We start from the raw sequence: 22,101 nt of genomic DNA, 5'->3' as shown, positions 1-22,101 counted from the left end.
TCTATCTGATGACTTGGAGATTCACTATTGGTTTGCAACCGTAAGGCCAATCCCGATGCACACCAACCGAGATACCTATCAGGGATTCTTATTCTTCATGAACCCCTGGTTGATCTTGACAATAGTTTCCAACTAGTTTCTTTACCTTCTTCCAACACCAATTCCCTCTTGCAGCAACGATCGACATCAATGTCACCCAATGCAGTTTTGCCAGGGACGAACTCTTCCATTATCAATTTTATGCAGAATCCTGCCCCCACTCTATCCTGCAACCCCAACGCCCGACCATATGCTCGCAGCAGTTTTATTATCCAGCGAATCACACCCCGCCAGAGATCGGCATAGCCCATAGAATTTAGCGTTACAAGTCAAAACAGCCACATGCAAATTTGGTACCTACCACGCTTCCAGCAGACCTTCCATGCAGATCGTTCGCTCTGGGGTTACGCTACTAAGGACCTCGCACGTCCATGGCATGAAAATCTTCACCCTGGGCGTTTTCTCTATCATGGACAATAGAGTAATGATTGCAGATCTGCGCAGGATCAATATCCTTGATGGTATTGTGAACGTAACCGAATTAGGCAAGTGGACTGCTCATGATCTACAGCTATAACTCAGTCCTGTTCTGTGTTAAATGAGGGACCATGACTCTGCTACCCTCGATGTTGGCTTCGACCACGCCAACTGCTTCATCATGGCGTGGGTGCATAACCTCCACGGCTCTGACCCTCATAGCAGAATCGGTCGTGCCATTGTGATGTGTGTGGTGTTTCCGGTTCTTGCGTTGATGGCAGTATGTCTACGCTTTTATGTGCGATTGAGGACAAAACGGGCTCCGTGGGTGGATGATTATGCTGTGTTGATCAGTGTCTTGTTGACTGCTATATATGCGGGACTTACTATTGCTCGTGAGTGTGTTCAATATGCTGATACTGCAAGTGAGAGGTATCTAACAAGAGTAGAAACTCGATGGGGAATGGGACTGAGCCAGGCTTATTTTCCCGAGGAGAATACTATTGCCTTCAGCAAGGTGTGTCTTTCGTCTATAGATGGCAGGTAACCATCTCAACTGTCTCTAACTGATTATAGATACAATATGCCGGCGGTCCTGTTTATACCCTCAATCTTCTCGCATTCAAGCTTGCCTTGCTTACATCTTATTATCGCATTGGAGGATTCGTGAAATCATACAGAGTCACTATTCTCATTGCCATCGCCGTTTGCGCCACTACACAGGTGATATTCACCTTGATTATGTCGCTCGCCTGCAAGCCTGTAAGTATCTGCCTCAAGCAAACGGTTGGCATGATCGAACCTGTGTTGACGGGATATAGATCCCAAAACAATGGGATATCACTGTGAGCGGGAAATGCATCGACACGGTGTCATTCTATTATGGTATGTCTTGTTATCCGGATTACACAACAGAGATACTGACTGTCTGAACAGCCATTGCAGGTAATTCTATGAGCTACCAAGTCTTTCCCATCCTACGTCGGTAACTAACCATAACCAGGAACCAACCTTGGCTTTGATGTCGCAATCATCATACTCCCCCTGCCGGTTCTCTGGAAACTCCAACTTCATCGGAAACAGAAATGTGTCTTGATAGGAATGTTCGCACTCGGATTCTTCGTCACCATCATCCAAATAATTCGGATCTTCAGCGTCAAGAACCTCAAGAATATCACGGATAGTGAAGGACTCATTCTGTGGTCTATCGTTGAAGTCAGCCTCGGCGTATGTGACCCCTTCTTCATTCTTCCACTGTCTCTAACATCTTTCCTAACTTTCACTTTTTACTTAGGCAATAATTACATGCATCCCAACGTTTAGCCCTCTGTTCAAGAGTTTCGCGACAACCATAACATCATACCGCAACAACGGCATGGGGCGATCGTACGCTCTCGAGTCAGCTCCTGAGTACGGCACTGGAAAGTGTTCCAGTTTCAAGAGCAGTAAGAGGACGACCTTCGGGCGTCAGCAACAATCCAATACAACCGTTATCGGGTCCAACCTGAGTAACGCAGCAACCTATCCTCGGAATACAGATAGTGAGGAGGAGATACTTGGTGAAAGGGACAATGGAAGGATTTACAAAACTGTGGACTTCAAGGTTGAGAATGTTTGATTCTTCGAATCTTGTCTTACAGTATCTTATATACCTTTTTCTTTCAATTAATGTGGCAACTTTTCCAGAACGAGCTGTCAACTGACGAATTTCCTTGATTCAGCGCATAAGAAAGTCCCACCAGAGGTTCTTCCTCCCTTCCACCCTAAGGGGTTTTGTCCAACCTCAAGAATTACATATTTGGGTCCAGTACTCCGGGGCTGTTCCTGTCCACTTTCTTCCTCTGGCTCGGTGTCTACGAGGATATGTCTGGAAAGACCTTAGCCCCGACATCGGTTTCGGATCCAACATATTGGATGTCCTCTGACCTCTTATCCCTCCCAGCCAAAATAAACACCCGCAAACCTCCCGCAATTCCAAGAAAGAAGAATAGATCTAGCTCAATTCATCCGCATTAAGAACATCTCATCCCTTAAGGTCCAAGATCGTTCCTTCAATCTAAACCTACAGTGGGGCTGCCCCGGACCGACCCGCGAAGCCAAGCCCTCGCGTCAACAGTGCCGCCAACGGCAACTGCGGGGCTTGTTGAAGCCAAGCCGCCCCAGTACCGGACTTGTGAGAGAGATTAAGCAATTACCATGACTGGTTTAAGACTCGCAACACGCGCTACAATACTGAACACACACTTTAAACACCATGTCAGACGTGACACGCGTCGCAGTGGGATTATTGGGGCAATTCGTGAATCGTAGGGATATGATGATGCCAGTTGGCGGCAAGCTTACCAGTTGGCGCGAAGCTCGCCTAACAGGCTAACACGCGTCTTCCTAAGATGCTCCACGATTATCATCCACAGATTGATGCAAATATACCTATCTTCCGCAAGAGTACGAGTGAGCTTTCATGCTGGGTTGCACCGTATCTACGGTTCTCTACATCCGCTAGGTATTATGTATGCTTCAAGAAGGTAGGATTTAAAGCCAGAGAGCACTAATATTACCAACAGATTGCAGCTAAATACCAGACCCGCCATCAGGCACCTTATAGAACCCCTTCCGATTCCAAAACTGAATAAACCGCCGCAGCATACTCGAATCCAGCGGCCGACACACAAGGTCGGGTCGCTCCTTCAGCGCAGCAATGGTATTGTCCGCCCGGTACCACGGTGTGTACTGGCTGGCCTCCCAGCGAGTGAGGCGGCCCAGCACGCGTTCCTGCACCATGGGCATTAACGGTGCCAGCGCAGAGTCCGGACCGCGTTGCTCGCGCATCGCCTGCGCCGCCCAGTCCTCGTAGTCAACCATGCGCACCTTATACCCGGCCTCATTGAGCACGTTGCACGTGCCCTCGACCGTCACGGACGCCTTCGGATCCGGGGGGACAAGATGATACGACCGGCCGAGGCGCGCGTTATCACCCGCGATATACAGAATGGTGTCGACGACATAGTCGATGGTGACATACTCGAGGCACTGGGTGAGGCGCGGGAAGGTGCCCATCTCGATGCAGCCGACGACGAGGCGGGTGAAAAAATCGTTCGGGTTGCTGGCGCCGGTAACTGCGTCGCCGATGATGAAGCCCGGGCGGTAGATGGCGACGGGGAGGTGGTGCGGATGCTCGTCGCGCAGCCGCCGAACCATCGCCTCGGCGGTCCACTGCGACTGGGCGTAGCCAAGATCGTAGCGGAGGCCCTGGATGTGCGGCTGGAGAGGTCCGTCTTCGTGGAGCTCGCGCGTGCCCAGGATGGCGCCGGTGGGGCCCCAGGCATCGACGCTGGAGATGTAGTGGAGCGGCTTGCGGCGGCCGGTGGCGGCGAGACTGAGGATGTTACGGGTGCCGACTATGTTAGGGGCGCGGTGCTCGCGGTACGACTCGCAGAAGTTGACCTTCGCGCCGAAGTGGAAGATCACGGACGCCCAGTCGGCGAGCCAGGCGAATTGCTTGCGGCCGAGGCCGAGGTGCGGGTCGGTCAGGTCGCCTGGGAGGATGAGGAGCTTCTGGGTAAGGTGTTCGGAGGCTGGCCAGAGGTCGTATTTCTCGAGGGCTTGACGCACGCGCGCGGCGGCAGACTCAGAGTCCTGAGCTCGGGCAAGACAGGCGACTTGCTGGACAGTGGGCTTGTGCAGGAGCCGGTGGAGGAGATGCGCACCGACAAAGCCAGTGCCGCCTGTGAGGAAGACACGGCCCTCGTCGGGGCTCTGCCAGTCAGGGATCCAGGCGATGTCGTTGACGAGGTCGACGTCTTGCATCCAGATGTGGGTGTCGTCGGGGGCGTTGCCGTGGGTGAGAGGGTCGGCAGGTTGGACCCGACGAACAAGGTCGTCGAATCGCGAGTGCCGATATAGTTCCTCCATGGATATGAGAACGTCCAAGCGGTTCTGGATGCGGGCTATGAGCTCGGCGGCCTGCATGGATGTGCCGCCGAGGGCGAAGAAGTCGTCGTTTTCATGGATTTCAGGCAGATGCAGTATGTCCATCCAGAGATCACGGAGAATCGCATGTTTGTCTTGTGCGTCGCCGTTGGACTGGCGCGAGGGGGCATCATCATCGGGGTTCTGTTCCTGAAGAGCGTCCATCCGGCGCTGCACAAGTGTGACTTTATCGAATTTGCCATTCGGAGTGAGAGGAAGCTCCTTCATGACCTCGATGGCGTCGGGGATCATGTACGACGGGAGACGCTCTCGTGCGAACTGGATGAGAGCATGACAATCCACACTCTCATCGCCACTAACGACAAACGCAACTAGTGCATGCGTACCATCGACCGTCAACGGCGGTTGTCGAGCGACAACCGCCGTCTCCACTCGTGGGTGGCTCTCTAGGGCACGTTCAATCTCGCCCAGTTCGACACGGAAGCCTCCATGCTTGACTTGGGAGTCAGTGCGTCCGAGAAAGTCCAAGACGTTGGAGTCGGCTCTCCACTCGGCTCTATCTCCCGTGCGATAAACTCGCACTGCGTCGGCGTTCTCGCTGTCGCGGCCCGGCCGAGGAATCTCCACAAAATGCTCCTCGGTCTCGGCAGGCCGGCCGAGGTAGCCGGCGGCCTGCTGGGGACCAGCGATGTGGACCTCGCCCGGCTGGCCCGGTTCCATGACGGGCCGTTGGTCTTCATCAATCAGAATGGTCTCCATGTCTCCGACAGGACGGCCGATGGGGATCCGCTCCGAGTCAGTGTCTGCACGAGTAACCTCATGCATTGTTGTGAGAGTTGTACACTCCGTTGGACCGTATGTGTTCCATAAGTGCTGGGGAGGACCGTGTTCGAACACACTACGAATCGCCTCCGGGTTGGCGACGTCGCCACCCATCAGGACATGACGCAGGGTGCTGAACGCCGAGGGGCAGGCCGAGACAACGATCCGGAAGAGCGCCGCCGTAATGAAGATCACCGACACTTGGTGCTCTTGCAGATACGAGGTGATGGCTCCTGGGTCAGTTGCAATGCGTCGAGGGACAGCAACAATCGTAGCCCCAGAGAGGAGAGTAGCCCATATCTCAAACAGACTCAGATCAAAGCCGGGATTGTTGAACTCGGCCACGCGATCACTAGTGCGTAGAGGGGTGATTGGCGTGCTCGTGGCCAGGTGGAGGATATTCTCAGCGCGAATCTGCACCGGCTTGGGTTTGCCCGTTGAGCCAGATGTGAAAAGGATATGGCTGCGGCCTGTCTCCGGGCGAAACTCCCAGGCTGGTAGTGCCGCGTCTGCCTTCTGTCCCATAGGCGGCATGTGCACGGTGTGAAAGTCGGGGATATTGACAGGCCCATCTTTTTCCGTAATGAGGTAGCGCACGTAGACCTGATTGAACATGTCCAAGATGCGAAGCTCCGGAAGAGTAGGCTCAATGGGCACACAAGTGGCCCCAACCAAACGGACTGCAAGTTGCGCGACAACTTGTCCAAGTCCTGAACCGAGGAGAATCCCTACGGGCTCTTCCGGGGATTTGATACCCTCCGCATTCAGCAACTCCGCAAGTTGGATCGCCTCGGATACAAGCTCGCTATAAGTGAGCGTGATATTGTCCGCTACAACAGCAGGAGCGTCCGGAGTTTGTTGAGCTTGAGAATATACACTGCGTTCCATGATGGTTGTATAGGATCGATTGAAGACAAGTATAGTAAGATAGGTGGGTAATGGATGATGGCGCCGTGAGGTATGCGTTCCATTTGGAAATATATACAGTCGGAATACTTTTGGAGACCTATGACGGAGTACTACTTCAAGACCTGATACCTACATGCCCGGTATGATGCAATGAACTTGAGACCTAGGTCGTTCCCCCTTCCCCAAAACAAGGAAGTGATAATTAGCTGTCAAAGACAATGGCATGAAGTAAAGGAAACATGCAGCTTTTTGCGGCATCACTGGGTTTCTGAGTCACTAATTTGCTACAAGGTCTCGGAGGCAACGATGGCCTAACTCTATACCTGTTCAATCGAAGTCAATTTCATCTTATGACGAGTATTCCAGCCAATTGCACGGTTTAATGACGGGTGAGCTCTTCTGCGGGCTTCTCCGTATGCACATCACGACGTATATAGATCTCAAACTTCGGCGCATGAGCCGATAGGGTTCGCTTTTGGAGGCGCTTGCATCCAGCTTTCCAATACGTTCGCGCCCCAATACGTATGCCGAGTAAATGATTGTTGCCACCTCTCACATGTGGGCATTTTCTTATACACTTTGCAGTAGAAATACCGAAAACTCTCTCCTGTGTAACCCACCATATGACTAAATAAGGCAGCTGCATGGGTATACTGCGGAGGCCAAGACTCGGCACACCTCAAATCTCCGACGGCGCATGGGCCGAGAGGGCTCGCTTTTGGAATTCATGCACATGCACCAGCACATACTGAGTACCTAGTGCGCGAAGGTAACGGCTTATGATGTGAATGGTGATGTCAAGGGATTGAGCATACATCCCGCAAACAGGTACTAATCAGTCAGAAATCGTCATGGGCATGGGGGTGTTGTATCGCATACAGAGCCAATCTCAGCGAACCGGAAAAGGATTCCAGAAAGAGAGTGTGGTCGACTGCGCCACATAACGGAATCTATATAATCAGTCCTTGACTGGCATTTGAAAGAGCTGTACAGAGACGGAGCCAGTTGAACAACGCAATAATCATCGCCATTGTCTAACCCTTATTCAAAATGAATTCTGGAATCGATACTCTTTGCCACAAGCTCGAACAGACCTTGGCCCGCCGGCGCGAGAAAGGCCGCCTGATGGTTCCCCCTTCTCCGGCCAAGCTAGACGACTTGATTGATTTCAGCTCCAATGATTCACTAGATTTATCGACCTCCGGGGCTTTAACTAAGGCTTTCATGAATGAGATCAAGACTCATCCTGCGTTTACCGTCGGAAGTACATCATCGCGCATTTTGGATGGTACAAAGCAGTACCTGCTTGATCTCGAACGGGACATAGCCAAGTTCCACCGTGCCGAAACAGCCATGTTCTTCAATTCGGGATTCGACGCTAACGTGGCTCTCTGGTCGACGATCCCCCAGCCCGGTGACTTCATTCTGCACGATGAGTATGTGCATGCAAGCATCCACGATGGGATGCGCCGGGGTCGGGCGACCACTCTGTCTTTCAAACACAACGATTGCCAGGCCTTTGGATCGTGTCTTGAGAAGATTCGAACCGAGAACTCGGGAATAGCAGAGGGAAGTCAGGTAGTATTCATCGCTCTCGAGTCCTTCTACAGCATGGACGGGGACTCAGCTCCCGTTGTCGAGCTGCTTGAGGTGGCGCACAAGACACTTCCCCGGAAGAACTTTATATTTTCCATCGACGAGGCGCATTCCAATGGGATCGTGGGACCAAATGGTTCCGGGTTTGTGTCTCACTACGGATTGGAGGAGCAGTTTCCTATTCGACTTCAAACATGTGGCAAGGCGCTAGGGTCCACGGGGGGTGAGTGACTGACTTTCTACCGTGATCAGGTGTATTTCTGACAGGCATAGCTGCTCTTTTGTGCAACGAAACCATTAAATTCACCCTCCTCAACTATGCCCGAGGGGTAATCTTCAGTACAGCACCGAGTTTCGTGAGTGCGGCTGCGGTGCGAGCAGGATACGACATCGTAGGCAGTAAAGAAGGCGAAGATGTGAGTATGAGTTCCACTCTAGAATCGGCGTCTACTAACAGTAAGCAGCGTCGAAAACGTCTTCAAAGCAATGTGTACCGCTTCTACCACCAGTTGACATCGCATCCAGACTGGCCGCAGATCAAAAGAAAGGGCACTATCTATCTCCCAACTGAACATACTTGGAATCTGGGGCCATTCCAGTCTCCAATAGTACCTGTGGTTCCTCGGTATGACCTCGCAGACGACCTGGCAAAGTACTTGGAGCAGGCCAAGTACTGGGTGAATACCGTGCATTACCCTATTGTCCCCGACAAGATGGATCGCGTTCGGATTGTGCTGCATGCGGATAATACTCAGCAGCAGATCGATCATGTTGCGGTCCTTATCATGCAATGGGCGAAAAAGCAAGGCGGCAGACAGGCTCAATTGTGAAGTTGTCAAATATTTCATATTTGCTCTGTAGCACCTGGGCCATCGGTTCAAAAACATGCAGGAAAACCTTCCGTGGTATAGGAGGGAAGAATTATATTGTAAGTTGTAACAGGCCAGCTGGCCAGGGCCTGATGAGGTCACGTGTATGCACGTGCCCTACGACTCTACTTGTACCGCGTTCCTGTTTTTATGTTCATGTTTCTTCAATTGGTAGATTGTATCTGGCTTAGTGAAATTGCATTCAAGGACAAGTTTTGCTCCAGCCCTTCACATATATCTACTAAACACAGTATGCGTTTGCAAAGTCTTATCCTGCTATGTACCGAGTTCGTTAGGATGAAAGAGATTAGGCCTGCGTTGAAGACACTAAGCGGGCTCTTACTTTATAGCCCGCAGCAAACCCCCGCGAGGGTGAATAAGTATCCAAATGGGACAGCATGTACGATGCCTGGCTATGTGGTGGTCCCTATATATTACCTATGACTCCACTCCTTATTCTGCAGGCGATCCCACTAGACGGAACCTTCATTCTGGTCAGCCCATACTCGTACAGCGGCAAACAATCCGCTGTCTCTTACTACCCTTCGTGCTAATCAAGGTACCCCTCGTCACACAGGCACTTCACTTGACACTAGGTCAGAGGTTAGCCATCAGCTTATGTCAAGGCTAGGCCTGGGATTCCGAGGCTTCGACGGAAGATTCGACGGGACCAACGATAAAGAGCAAGAACAAGATAGACTTTCATCGAGTCGTCTCGGACTACAGACGTCTGGAGGATGACCATCCCTGGCATTTGCAACAACCCTCAATGGGTAGCCTTCACGCAAAAATAAGATAGACTTCCACTCGTGTCCGTCCCCGCATAGGCAGCCTTCGGCTTGTTGTTTTTGCGTGGAGGCTGCCCATTGAGGGTTGTTGCGAATGCCAGGGATGGAAATGGTCTTGGCGAGACCCACAATATTCGTCGCGAATATTCACGCGAATATTGGCTCAACGAATGCCGATATTCGTCTTGTCTGTGATTCACGAATGCGAATGTGAAGGGCTCAAAATATGACAAATAGGTATTCGTGCCGAGCCCTATCCAAAGCCATGCAAGGTCATCCAAGATCAAACAAGACAATGCGGGGTCCAAGTCCAAGATGACGGAAGCCCGATGATCCCATCCAAGATCATCCGGGGTCCAAGTCCTCAATGACCTGTGGAGCCCAATGAAATGATCTTACGAGGTTCAATGATGAATGCTCATCCAGAGTCCGAGCCATGAGAGATAACGCTGTCGTGAGATGTGAGGGGTCCCAGGGGAGGACCCCGTAACAGCCAGCAACCCTCCATACACCGGTGATCGAAAACAACCCGATGCCTTCATCTTGTTGAAGTCTAGTAGTAGTGTATCTAGTGTCTTGGAGGATATGGTGCGGATGAGCTTGTCTTGTGTCATTGTCTGTGGAAGCTAGTTATCTGGATATTGTTAGGACCGGCGTACTGGCGGGTCCAAATGAGGGGTTTAGAACTAGAGTGAAGAAATCCTAAGGGGTATTCCTGTATTCAGACTAATCGCTAAGGAGTCTAAGTCTCTGTTGTGGAGAGCCCAAGCCGGGTCACGTGGCCGGTCAAGCCTGACCGCCACGTGACTTGGCAGAATCCAGGTCCAAGTCCTCTGTGAGGCACTCGTGGGTAGAGGGACGTAACAGATATGGAGATTTTCTTCCACTTGTCTTCTCCGGAACATACAAGCGCCGTTCCGCGCACAGGAGCAAGTCCGATCACGTGAGCTTGTCCTGGCAAGGAGCGACCCTGCTTCGACACATCTCTTACTTCGGAAGTCCCAGACTCCCAGTTCACAGGAACCAAGTGTCGTTATTGAGGTTGGCTGCAAGACATATTTAAGTCTTCAGTCTTGTTGAAGATGCGAAACATTGGCTGGAAGGAGTGGGGGCGCGTAAGGTTCTTCTTATGACTTTTTCCCGGCGAAGCCACGAACTCTGGGGACGAAATTATACAGGCAGTGCATACATGATCTGGAGCAACCAAATTTTCCCGGTTCATGGGCCGTTCAAACGGCCCATTTGTCTCACTAAGGACGACCTTCTTAACGGCGCAATTGCCTCAGGCTCCAAGGGCAGCGATCGGCTTGAATTTGACATTCCTTCTTCCGAGAGGTCATAACGGAGATTGGACTCACTCCTTTGCCATGAGATCCTGCCTCCCCAGCTAACTTCGTGAACCGGACGATATTTATATCATGCTGTGCAGTAGGCTGCACTGGTGATCGCGGGACAAGTTTATTCAATGTACCAGTCGAGTTGCTTAGATATTATAGAATCAAAAATTGAGGGCTGGACATCTTCCGCACCTACATCCAAGAGAGGATATTGTAGAATGCGAGAGTCGGCGACTTGAATAGTAGCATAGCCGTAGAAAGCTCACATTCCTACACATCTCCTATTTAAACTGCTTGTGCGCAAGCGCCTAACATCGTTGCTCCTTCTAGTCTGATGGCTATGCTGAGTGGTACCTGCGGAATCGACCCGTGTGCCTCAGAGCACACAGCCTTGATCGTTCCCCTCTTCAATAGTTACCTAGTCTAGTGTCTACTACTGTTTCACCAGAACAATGACAACACCACGTACCATCCAGTAAATCATGCTCCTGCCGGAAACCCCCATAATGCGCAAGGTAAGGCTTATTAGCTACCCACCTGCCAAATAGGGTGATTATCCCGCCTTGATAGACAGGACTCAGGAGTTGGCCTAGGAGGGATGGAATATGGACGCGTTCACCTTGAACGTAGAATGAGGCCCAAAGTCTGACGAATTATAAGACGAAAACTGACTTACAAGGAAGCCCACTGTACGGTCTTTCCCGTTGATAACGAAGAGCCGGCCAAAATGCTCGAAAAGACATTCAAATATACAGTATGCTGCCCAGGTGTAATGCATACTTCGCTGAAACAGCAACTGACGACAGATTACGGCAGATGGATATGAAAGAGGTTGGTGTGACAGGTTTGGATTCGTTTGTCGTTTGCATTCCGCTTGCATTTCGCTTGAATTACTGTCGTATTTCGAGGACTTCGTTTTGACAATACCTATAACCAATACGGTGGGAATGCAGGAATAGGATATGACTTACTTCAAGTAAAGCGTCCACCGGGCGACTAATATGCCCGAACCGTGTATGTAAATCTGTTGTCGAGGTACCAACGAGAAATTATACGAGCCATTGACCCCTGCAGCATGTAGAGTGTCGTTTGATGCATTCGCCATGCATATGATGTCGTCGTCAAGTGTGACATGCAACGGAGCCTCACAGAAGAATGTGCCACAAACCTCCAATGCGCTCGCCTTAAGCGGTCCGTTCATGTCCAAGATAGGAAGCGCGTATGTTGTTCCAAGGCTGTCATATTCAATGCTTCACATGGTTGCTCTGGCAATTTGCTGGTCTCGTATTTTTCACGTGCTAGTCGTGCCCTCCATCCCTCTCACTATATCTTCCCCTTTCTCGATCCATCCCCCCGTCAACCTTCATCCTCAGACCAATCAATACACCTGCCACCACGAGGTTCCTAATTGGTCTGATGAGCGGAATCGATTGATGAGGCGCCTCATGACGGCCGAGTACCAAATCAAGGGCCCCAAGCGGGTACTTCCCTCAGCTGCCTCGAGGGGCCCTCAACCCCTCGTCTCTCTTGGTCAGAATCCTTCCATCTTTTTTCACTCATTCCATCTCTTTCAAACTCATCACTCCCTGTCCGCCAACTATCTCCATCACGAAAGCTGATACTGACGACTGCAGACGACGCGGACATCGAGGTGATTGACAACGCCGACCACTTGGGGCTCGGTGGGAAAGACTTCAGGGATTGAAACAAGCTTCCGTGCAGTAAGTAATGCCCAATCGTCTGACAAGGATGCAACTCCATCAGTCGGATCTCGATACTTACTCCTACCCAATAGTCTCAAGTCCTGCCTTGAGCTCACTGTCGCGTCCTTTGGATTTGTCATGACACGCATCCTTTCGGTTTGTCATTACACGCAACAGAAGCTGAGGGGTTTCGGCGGTTTGTTCGTCAGGCTGCTGGGGGGCCCCGTCGACGACTCAATATTCTTGACGTGGGGAAGCCATGCCCAAGCTAGTCATAGCCCGTGTGTCGCTAGCAGTCAGAATTCGAGGGACACCACGCACAGACCTCATCGGTAGCTCATCCACGGCAGTGAGGGGTGTCAAGGTGCCTGCTCTAAGCACGCGTTTGAGGAGTAAGTGACGCCGCCGCTGTGACGGCCACTCGTCCAACAAGGATGTCAATCCACTTACGTGATCTCATCGCTTACTTCTTTTGCTCCCTAGGACGTCCGATGACCACTGTTGATCCGCCGTCGAGTCGATGACCTCCGCACTGTGATCGATGCCCCATATGGCTGCACAGGATGAGGAGACCTGGTTGGCCAAGATTCGGTATCTCCTCGACGACAGAGCCGAGGAGAGACTTCTGCGGCACTTAGACCCCTTGCCCGAGCGAGTCATCACCTGTGATGACCTGTCGCCACGAAACGAAGATAGGCACACTGTTCAACTTGATGGTCACATCATACTTCGGCAAGACAGGCCCAACTAATGCCGACCCTCGCAAGACAAAGACAGACGGAGGTGGCAAAGGCAATTGGTAATGACTGCCCCCATGCATTCTGTTCGAAGGACGCATCATTTAACCATGAAACAAACTGCAGGGACGCGGCCCAAGGCCGGAGAAGAGTAAGTCCACCAGACTTCCCAGGTGCTCCTATTTGCACCTTGCCTTTTGTCGGTTTTTAGTAACTCGACGTCTAGGATGACGACCGTGACTTTCATCTGAACGCCTCACTTGGCGTCACCGTGACACAGGAAGAGCTGATGAGCTCTTCCAGCCACGAAATGTGTCTTGTCCCAAGGGCTTTTCAATCCCGCCCACGGGAGGGTTTAATACGGGCCTCGCTCCATCCGAGTCCTTGAAACGGCGAGCCGCGCAAAACCCAGTCGGAGGACGCCATGAGCTACCCTGGCGGCGCGACTCTTCATGACCCAGTGGTGGTCAGAATAAAATAATGCAGCAGATTGGCAAAAAGCTCCACACTCATCCGCGATGTAGGTACGTCTGCCCCCATTCAACCCACATGCAAGGCAAACTGTGTGATCAGACCGCTGACCCCTTCGCTCTCCATAGAAACGCATCGAGTTGCAGATGATCGGCCCGTACCTGGGAGTTGTCGCCGCCGCGCCGTTGACTGCTCAGTCGTCTTCGGATAATGTCTCGGGCTCGGCAGATCGGGGAGGTCGGGAATCTGAAATCCTCCCAATCCTCCAATCTTGCGTCGACATCCCCGTGATGACGTGACTCCTTTCGACTCCGTCTCATCGCTGCAGAGGTCATCGACTTGAGGAGGCATTTCTTAGCGGGAAATCGAACACGGCACCCCTCAAGAGGCCCAAGAAGCCTGTCGCATACCTGACGGCGAAGATTCTCACGGCGAAGATTCTTACAGCGAAAATGAAACCGATGCGTCTGACGATGAGAATTACATCTGTCGGTATATATTCCACTGTGACTTGGCGGCTTACCATGGCTGGTGTTACCACCACATCCATCAGTCTTGGGACCTAGCGTGTCTGGGGCTGCCCTATCGTCGACTGCTTCGGCAATTTGGGATAGTGTCTCGTGCTCGGCGGGTACGCCTAGCATGGAGATGGAACATCTGGCTTCGTCGAATCTGGCGCCCAAGCTCCAACCATGAACCGAGAGTCAGATCTAAGAAAACCACGAATTGGATGGCTTGGAAGACTCAAGACTCGGCCTCGAGGGTGACTCTGAAATGGTTGACGACACGGCCGCGGACTGTGGTTGTGATGACTCTGGTCTCGATAGTTCGGGAAGGGACAATGGCGTCGTCTGCCCCATCGGTCTGTCCATGCAAGCGCAGGCTCAAGGTGGACAAGGATATCCGCAGATGCATCCGAATGCACACGGACAGATACCACAGATAAAGCAAGAACCAAGCTACCCGCGCATGGTGCACCGAGTTCGCAGCGGCGGCGCCGTACTTCTGGTGGAGAGCATTTGCAGCACGGTCGCGGGCCGATTGAGGGTTAAGCGATGTGCTATCTGTACGCCAGTCAATTCCGCAGTACTATGCGGGGGCCTGGGTGTGGTCATCTGCGGCAGTCCAGGTTGGCCATCTAACAAGCCATTAGATCCTGGCTCGGTCTTGATGCGAGGACCGCCCATGCGGACTTCGAACCATCGAGAAGCATGGAAGACGACCGTGTCAATAGCGGCAACCGATGTTGACTTCACGTCACAGCCCAGGAGATTATGGAGTTGTGGCGTACCTCTTGAGCCGTTAAGTGGCTCATAGGCTCCAAGAGTCCACTTTCGTCGCTTCTTTGTTCCCATACTTTCCTCCCATCGACTCTCCTCCATATTATAGCACGTGGAGAGTGTGGAGTGGGAAAAAGACGATTGGGGGGTCGATCCGGGTCGTGCTGGTGTTGACCTTAACGAGGGGAAATTGGAAATGGTCTGACCCACACCATGAACACGCAGGTGGGCAACGATTTTGTCCGTGGAGTTTCTGGTGGTGAGCGGAAGCGCGTAAGCATCGCATCCAGCGGCACCGAAATGCGGCTATCAGGGGCTTGGCGTTTTGGCGAGGGAAGGAGCTCTCAGCGAGACAACCCAGCATAGCCATGACGACATCACGCATGTGCTCCGCGTACTGGTCGCGGAGACCCCCGCCAAACGGTTGCGGGGAGCGCGAGCCATAGCAGCGAACTTCAGGGTATCTCCGACGGAGAGCTGGGGGAAGTGAACGTCGGTTTCGGCGATGTAGATGGCTTCACCACGGAACTGACTCCGCATCTGCTTGTCTGAGATTCCTTGGTAGATACCGCCCCCGGTGCCGGGTGGGAGTCGGAGAAAACGACAGCACCGGGGGCGATATCTTCAAAGATGAGGCGTCTAGCATTAACTATTCTCCCTTCCCGTCCGACTCTCCGTTGTCTTCGTAAACGTGGCAACGTGCCAGAAAAAGGATTGTTGCGAGGCGTGGCTGGTGCATGGTAGCTGCGGCTCAGGGGCCTGTAAGGATCGGCCCTGGAGACTTCCATGATATAAGCTGTGCTCACTTGCCTTGAACATGTTGACTTTCTCGCTGCCTGGTGTCCGGGTGAATGTACATAGTCCTACAGTCCTGCTCCTCATTCTTGGAGATAATTTTCGTTCAGTTGAATTCACGATCCCATATTCAAATCCCCATTCCGCGTATCACACTAAGACTCTCAGCCTACAGAGTAGATTGCGACACAAACGTCTCAGATACCGTCTTAGCATCTATATCTGCCATACAAATTTACCAGATCCTGATCTGTGCAAGAGCAATGAGGCGAAGAGAACGGTTTCTCGCCCATGTCATGGTCTTAATCGAGCAACTAACACGCAGATACTACCTAGATTATTCCACCGACAAGCGTGTGAGAGATCATCCGTGTTAAGTGTCCGGTTACGAAGAGGAGAGCTCTCACGTGCAATGGGTTGGTCTTCCCCATTACTCCCGGTCCGCATCTAACTATTACGCGGGCAACGAAGGTCACATTAGACACCTGAACCTAGATGATATTGAATACAAATACAAGCAAAAGAACCTGAAAAGCCCAGAATAGGCAAGGAGCCAGTAAGTATCCGTAATGCCACTCTTGATTGTATACCAAACTCCAATAATGCGCTACGCTGTGTAAACCAAAGCCCAAGAGTAGCCAAATCCACTCAAGGACTCACAAAACTCCATACACGCTTCCGACAATGCTCGAATCACGCTCCTCGCATGATGAAAGGAAACTCAAATAATAACAAATAACAGCGCTTAATTTTGAATCGCCCTCCTTCGCAGTACGCCGAGATGTTCCAGTCTCTCCCAGGCTTTGTTCATGTCCGAACGCTCATCGCCAAGCACTGGTCGAAGAGCCAAGCCATCAAATGTATGGAGGGAGCCGCTTGTGCCGGCGTAAAGCAAGAGCTCCAGGACTCTACGGCGGAGCCGTGTGGCTTGGTCGAGGTTCCTGAGATACTTCACATCGGCTTGCTGGTCTGCGAGTGGGAGAGTGAACGGGTCGTTGATTTCGGTTTCTCTGTCTGCCTTGGGATCATCCCCCATTGCGGCGCGATGGGAGATCTGCTCGTCGTTTCCGAGCTCAGCTAGGGCGTCAGAGAGATCCTGGTAATTTTTCTGGTGCCGGACGATGGCTTTGTCTTGGTACTTCAACTTCTTGCGATCGGCATTTCCACTCCCAGTCACCGCTGGGGGTAGAAACCAACCGTCAATGGGTTTCCACGAAGATCCAGCTTTCTCAAGGAACATGCGGTTCCTTTTCCAGTTCTGCCTAAACGACTGAGAATCTGACAAACCCTTCTCATCCTTGAGAGACGGTTGCCAGCGATCATCAGTCTAGCGAGGCAGTTCATTCCGACCAGTGGCTCAACCCCATCAATAGAGTTGAAGTTCAAGTTCAGGACCTTGACATTCGGGAAGCTCATCGCAAAATCGCCCGGGAGGCCCTTCAGTGCGCAGGCAGCGAGATCAAGAAGTTGGAGTCGCAGGAGTGGAGCAGAGGGAGAAACAGTCTGGGCAGAAAGTCTGTTCGATGACAAAAAGACTTTGCGAACATCCTTGACGACTCCCAAATCAATATCCACCCTGAACTCATGGTCGTCTTCTGTACACGGCGTCTGCTCTCGGAGAGATAGCACCTCGAGATTGTGACAATTCTCAAGGCCAGTCACGGTAGAAAGATGGTTCTCATCAAGATAGAGAAGGCTGATAGACGGGAAGGCTCGTGCATCCAAAGCATTCAAGCGATTTTCGGAGAGCTTGAGAGCGCGTAAGCTGATAAGAGAAGCAGGAGAGTCGAACTGGGTGATGTGGTTGGCGCTGAGATCCAGAGTGGCAAGTGACGGAAGCCATTCAACGTTCCGAACAGATGTCAGACAGTTGTGGCTCAAGTCGAGGTCACGAAGACGGGTCAATTCGGACCCCTCAAAGTCTACTGCAGTGACAGAGTTGTTGCTCAGCTTCAGGCTAAGCAGGCCATTGAGATCGAGGATCCCATCAATGTTGCGGATCCGGTTGTCATTCGCCTTCAACTCGCGGAGATGGATCAAGCTTGAGAAGCCGTCCAATGTCTCAATATCGTTTCCTGAAACGTCCAGATACTGCAGATTCACCATGTGACCCCAGGGAGTAAGATTGGAAAGGCAGTTTCTGGGAATTTTGAGAGTCCTCAGGGTGGAGGGAATGCCACTCAATTGGCCGATCTCGTTATCCGAAACATCCAGCTCTTCTAATCGAGGGCAGAATTCGTTCAGCTTGTGTAGTGTGATGAGCCCCTTCTGGCGCAACACTAAGCGGCGAACATGCTCCCAATAAGGCTCATATGGCTCCACATCAGTGATATGCTTAATCAAAGCTTCAACCGCCAATGCGAATGTCCCATGCACTTGTCGCAAAGAAGACGGGTTTGTGCGCTGAGCCACGTAGCTCATTTCAAGGTTCAGTGGCTGGTCGCCTTGGTTGACGGTAAAGTCCGCAAGTGGACTGAGATGAAAGCTGTAGCTCGTGTCGAGCCCGGCGCTCTGGGGAGGCATCAGTGATTGCCCGGTTTCTGTTCTTACCGGCGTCTCTTGAACCTGAACTGACTCGTTCCTGCGGACGAGGCTTTGTTCATCACCATTCTCCTCGTTCCTCTCTTCAATCCTTGAGATGGGACGCCGGATGAACGGCTGTCCACCAACCGATGTTTGACGTGCCGTGGGGGGTGCTGAGAGACGTGTGGAGACACTTCCGAGGCCTGCCTGCGTGTTACCCTCATCTGGTACAGTCCCATGTTGAGCGTGATTCGGCTGCAGGTTGGGCTGGGCATCATGAGATTCCTCCGTGGAGGAGGAGCGTGAAACAAGCGGCGACGAGAGGTTGACTGTCGCGACACGTGCTTGCTTCCCTTGGGAGTTGGGATTTTTTGAAGACAGTGGCTCCGGGTGTTGAGCCTCGAGTCTCTCCTGTCCGGACGGCTCCCTCCCCGTTGCCTCGTCGGTGTCCCATGACGTAGCTCTCGTCCCAGGATTAGGAACACTCGCCGTGAAGCGAGTAAACCTTGATTGAACTGAGCTTGTACCGACAGAAGGCTCCCCGTTTCTCGTGTGGGGTCGACCATCGGGCCTCTTAAGGGATGTTCTCGTAGCCAAAGGACTGCGGGCCTTGTTTTGGTCTTTGACTTCGGCGTCAGCCTTAGTAGGAGAACTGAGGCCATGGACTCTCATCATCTCTTGTAGCTCGTCCACACTGAGATCCGGGATATCTCTGAACGGGTCATCAGCCTCCTCGGCAGGTTCAGAGACGGGCGCCTGTTGTTCTTCCACCTCATCCTTCACCCACTGATTCTTCGAACGATCATACTTGAAGCCATTGACTTCACTTGGAATAAGATGGGCTACAATATCAGAAGCCAGCACGCCTTTCACATGAGAGCCTTGCGAACTGCCTGTGGGCACGGAAGTAACGCTGAAACCAGACATTTGTGTGTTGATAGTCATCAGATCATGGGCGATGTTTTCCGCCGTGTCGTCGGCCATCCCACTGGTTTTTCGTTTTCGCGGCCCCTGAATTCGAATGTTCTGTGACCTGTGTTCACCGAGTTCGGTTTGACCCTCATCCTGGCCCTGGGAGGCATGCAGAGACATCTCGCGATCGTCGTGATCATCCTGCTCTTGATATTTTTTTAGATGGCTCAAAATAGTCGGATTCAATTCCTTCACCTCCCTTAACTTGCGAAGGTCGGTCCCGTCCCGACTGGGAGGGCGAGAGAATGCTTCTCGGGTAGAATCATCGTCATAACTGAAGTCTTCCTCGCTTTCCACGTCAGATTCGTGCAGACTTGTCAAGGCACCGACGTCTCTTCCCTTTGATCTGATGAAATCCATGATCTTGGTGGCTTCATTCAAATAATCCTGAGTGGTGATGGATCCTTTCCGCGAAGTATCGCTGGTGCCGGTGATCTTCACCAGTGGAATATCACCATCGAGGGAGAATGAATCGGAATAATCAGTGTTATCGAAATTGGACTCTGAAAAGTCCCTGCGCGGTGCGACATGACTTTCCCCATCGGTCCGTATTTGACTTGGTGTGGGTGTTCGAGGTCGCTGCATGGATTGGGAATGGCCCGGCGGCGCGAGATAGTCACTATTCTCTATCTGTACACCATGTTGCATGAGACTTCGTTGCAAAAGCGACATGCTGTCGCCGAATTTCTGCGGGGACACGCCGTCGGCATTGTGATGGGGCTCGGCGCTGATGTTTCTCATGATCGTTCGACGGCGTTTGGGGACAGGATCCAAGCCGGCGGCCTTCGGTACTCGCTTGACATCAGGAGCCATGTTTTCCTTATTGTGTGGCCGATTCCCATGTCGCACATCATCAAAGAAATCCTGGCGCATCCATGCCGATGGCTTCCGAGTGAAACCGGAACTTGCTGATCGGCTGTAATGAGACAATTGTTGAGAGGGGCCCCGAAGATATTTTTGCCGGGTTGATGATCGCTTGCGTGAAGATGGTCGAGAGCCAAATCCCGCGGCCTCATCATAGACCAATTTGTGTTCGTAGGGGCTGTTGTCCGAGAAATCAAATTTGTCCAATTCACCACCTCCAAACTGGCTGATTCGATGTGCAGCATTGCGAGATCCGACGCGTTCATTGCGCCTCGACGAGATCTCCTGCAGCGGTTCATGTCTTGCGTTCAAAAAGCCGCGGTTTTCACCTTTCCTTCGCGCTTCTTCCGAGGGCGAAGGGGGCTCTTCCCCTTCTGACGCGTCGCTAAAATCGTCCTCGAACTGGCTCATTCGTCGAAGAAGTCTGTTATTGGTAAATGTGTCGTGGTCACCGAATAACTTCAGGGGACTCCCTGATGACGGCATTTTGGCCTCGGTCTCGGCTCCTGCCGTAGATGGACGGACATGAGACGAAGAGGGACGCGGTAGGCCGGGTGACGCTGTCTTATTAGGGGGGTTGAAGAGAGGGGAACTTCGGATTTTAGAATTGGCGAGGACTGTGGGGGACAAAAAATGTGAAGGCAAGGGCGAAGGAGAGAAGCGACGAGGGAAGGAGCGATTTCCTCTACGGCTGTTAAATTCCACCGTTCCCATAGACAGATCTTGTGGCAGAGAGTGACTTGTCACGTCCAGCAAACTGTCATCTCGGGGAGACGCGTCTGGGCGAGGTTCGCTGTGATTGTAGAAAAGGAAGCTATCGCTGGCTGGAGAACCTGCGCGACTGTCCTTGTCGATAGAAAGGCTTTCCAACTTGTCGGTGACCTGTTTCAATGCAGACTTGATAACTTCCGGGGTCGCCTTTCCATCCACAGTGTTGTTTCGAGAGAAGATGATGGGTGTGAGTCCTTCGTTGCGCAAATCCTCCAGCCCACTGGCAGTTCGTAGTTGCGTGTTCCCTACTTGTGATGACCCTTCCTGACCCCAACGCGCGTCCCGTTCCCCATTATTGTCCCATGGGGCGCGATTGACGGTCCCTTGTGGCGATTGGTCCTCCTCTTCCTTTTCGTTCTCCTTGTTGACACGTTCGGGCTCATCGTCGCGACTACTGTTCCCATCGCTACTCTGTCGCGGAGGTGTGTCGGCGAAATCCCATAAATGGTCATCTTGCTTCGTGAATGGAGAAACGCCCTTACGCTCTGCGCCAGTAGTTGGTGTCGGCGGCTTAAACACGCTCTCAAGTCCCATCGGCGCGAACAAATCCCGCGCCTCACCAGCAGCGATTTCCCCGCGCAACAACCGCCTGCGCCATTCTGGCGTCCCTTCCTTTGTTTCTGTGTCCTTCCTCGCTTTGATCTGAACCGTACCGTCGAATTCAGACTGGTTGGAGGTGTTGGAGACATTCGATACCGATCGTAGAGGGGAGCGCGTATCCATAGTGGGCTGCTTGCGTGCCGCACCTGGGGTGGGTTTCGGAGTGACCTTGGGGCTGTGGCGAGAATTGACTCTTGGGCTCGCCTTGGGAGTATATGTCGTTTTACCCGGAGCAGGCGATCGTGGTTTCCGTGTTTTGGGGGTTCGTGGAGTCTTCGGAGTGGGAGGTTCTCTTCTATGAAAATGACATGGTCGGGTAACTTTCTTGTTGCTTCCCGGTGATTGTTGTTCTAAGGAACGCCGTGCAGGGACAGGAATGCGACTCGGGGTACCCTGTTGACTAGTAATTTTGGGGGAGTCGGGGAGGATTGGTTGCGGTATGGGAGTGGTGGGTGAAGCTGGAGAGGGCCAATCGTCTGACAGACTGTCCAGCCATGGTTGGTTGCTCATCTTTGTTATGCCGGTACGCGTCGGTCAACATAACAAGACTCGAGAGGCATTGAGGCTAATAAAAGAAACAAATTTGAGGTGGGAAGTGCGGAGATGCGGTGTCCAATC

At 52.3% G+C, this 22,101-nt stretch overlaps 6 protein-coding genes across 6 annotated transcripts; 3 read left to right on the top strand and 3 right to left on the bottom strand.

The window, feature by feature from the left end:
• Positions 1-697: 697 nt before the first annotated feature.
• N7515_010133 (uncharacterized protein) lies at positions 698-2,134 on the top strand (the record flags this gene model as incomplete). The annotated part of the gene is made up of 5 exons (XM_056670876.1): positions 698-1,033; positions 1,093-1,278; positions 1,338-1,401; positions 1,520-1,743; positions 1,811-2,134. The coding sequence occupies 5 exons, from the start codon at positions 698-700 to the stop codon at positions 2,132-2,134; spliced, it is 1,134 nt and encodes a 377-aa protein (XP_056517249.1).
• A 953-nt stretch (positions 2,135-3,087) lies between these two features.
• Positions 3,088-6,156, bottom strand: N7515_010132 (non-ribosomal peptide synthetase; the record flags this gene model as incomplete). The annotated part of the gene is made up of 1 exon (XM_056670875.1): positions 3,088-6,156. One exon carries the CDS (start codon positions 6,154-6,156, stop codon positions 3,088-3,090), a length of 3,069 nt encoding a protein of 1,022 aa, XP_056517248.1.
• Positions 6,157-7,227: 1,071 nt separating this feature from the next.
• Positions 7,228-8,603, top strand: N7515_010131 (aminotransferase class I/II-fold pyridoxal phosphate-dependent enzyme; the record flags this gene model as incomplete). Its single annotated transcript, XM_056670874.1, has 3 exons — positions 7,228-7,996; positions 8,041-8,189; positions 8,238-8,603. 3 exons carry the CDS (start codon positions 7,228-7,230, stop codon positions 8,601-8,603), a joined length of 1,284 nt encoding a protein of 427 aa, XP_056517247.1.
• A 5,028-nt stretch (positions 8,604-13,631) lies between these two features.
• N7515_010130 (uncharacterized protein) lies at positions 13,632-13,977 on the top strand (the record flags this gene model as incomplete). The annotated part of the gene is made up of 2 exons (XM_056670873.1): positions 13,632-13,673; positions 13,807-13,977. 2 exons carry the CDS (start codon positions 13,632-13,634, stop codon positions 13,975-13,977), a joined length of 213 nt encoding a protein of 70 aa, XP_056517246.1.
• Positions 13,978-15,267: 1,290 nt separating this feature from the next.
• Positions 15,268-15,498, bottom strand: N7515_010129 (ABC-2 type transporter-domain-containing protein; the record flags this gene model as incomplete). Its single annotated transcript, XM_056670872.1, has 1 exon — positions 15,268-15,498. The coding sequence occupies one exon, from the start codon at positions 15,496-15,498 to the stop codon at positions 15,268-15,270; it is 231 nt and encodes a 76-aa protein (XP_056517245.1).
• A 1,000-nt stretch (positions 15,499-16,498) lies between these two features.
• Positions 16,499-21,993, bottom strand: N7515_010128 (uncharacterized protein; the record flags this gene model as incomplete). Its single annotated transcript, XM_056670871.1, has 2 exons — positions 16,499-17,050; positions 17,104-21,993. The coding sequence occupies 2 exons, from the start codon at positions 21,991-21,993 to the stop codon at positions 16,499-16,501; spliced, it is 5,442 nt and encodes a 1,813-aa protein (XP_056517244.1).
• Positions 21,994-22,101: the final 108 nt, after the last annotated feature.

This window comes from Penicillium bovifimosum (genome assembly GCF_028826915.1).
Source record: "Penicillium bovifimosum strain IBT 22155 chromosome Unknown utg000008l_segment0_segment0, whole genome shotgun sequence".
NCBI lineage: Eukaryota > Fungi > Ascomycota > Eurotiomycetes > Eurotiales > Aspergillaceae > Penicillium > Penicillium bovifimosum.
This window is presented reverse-complemented; position numbering and strand designations above follow the sequence as displayed.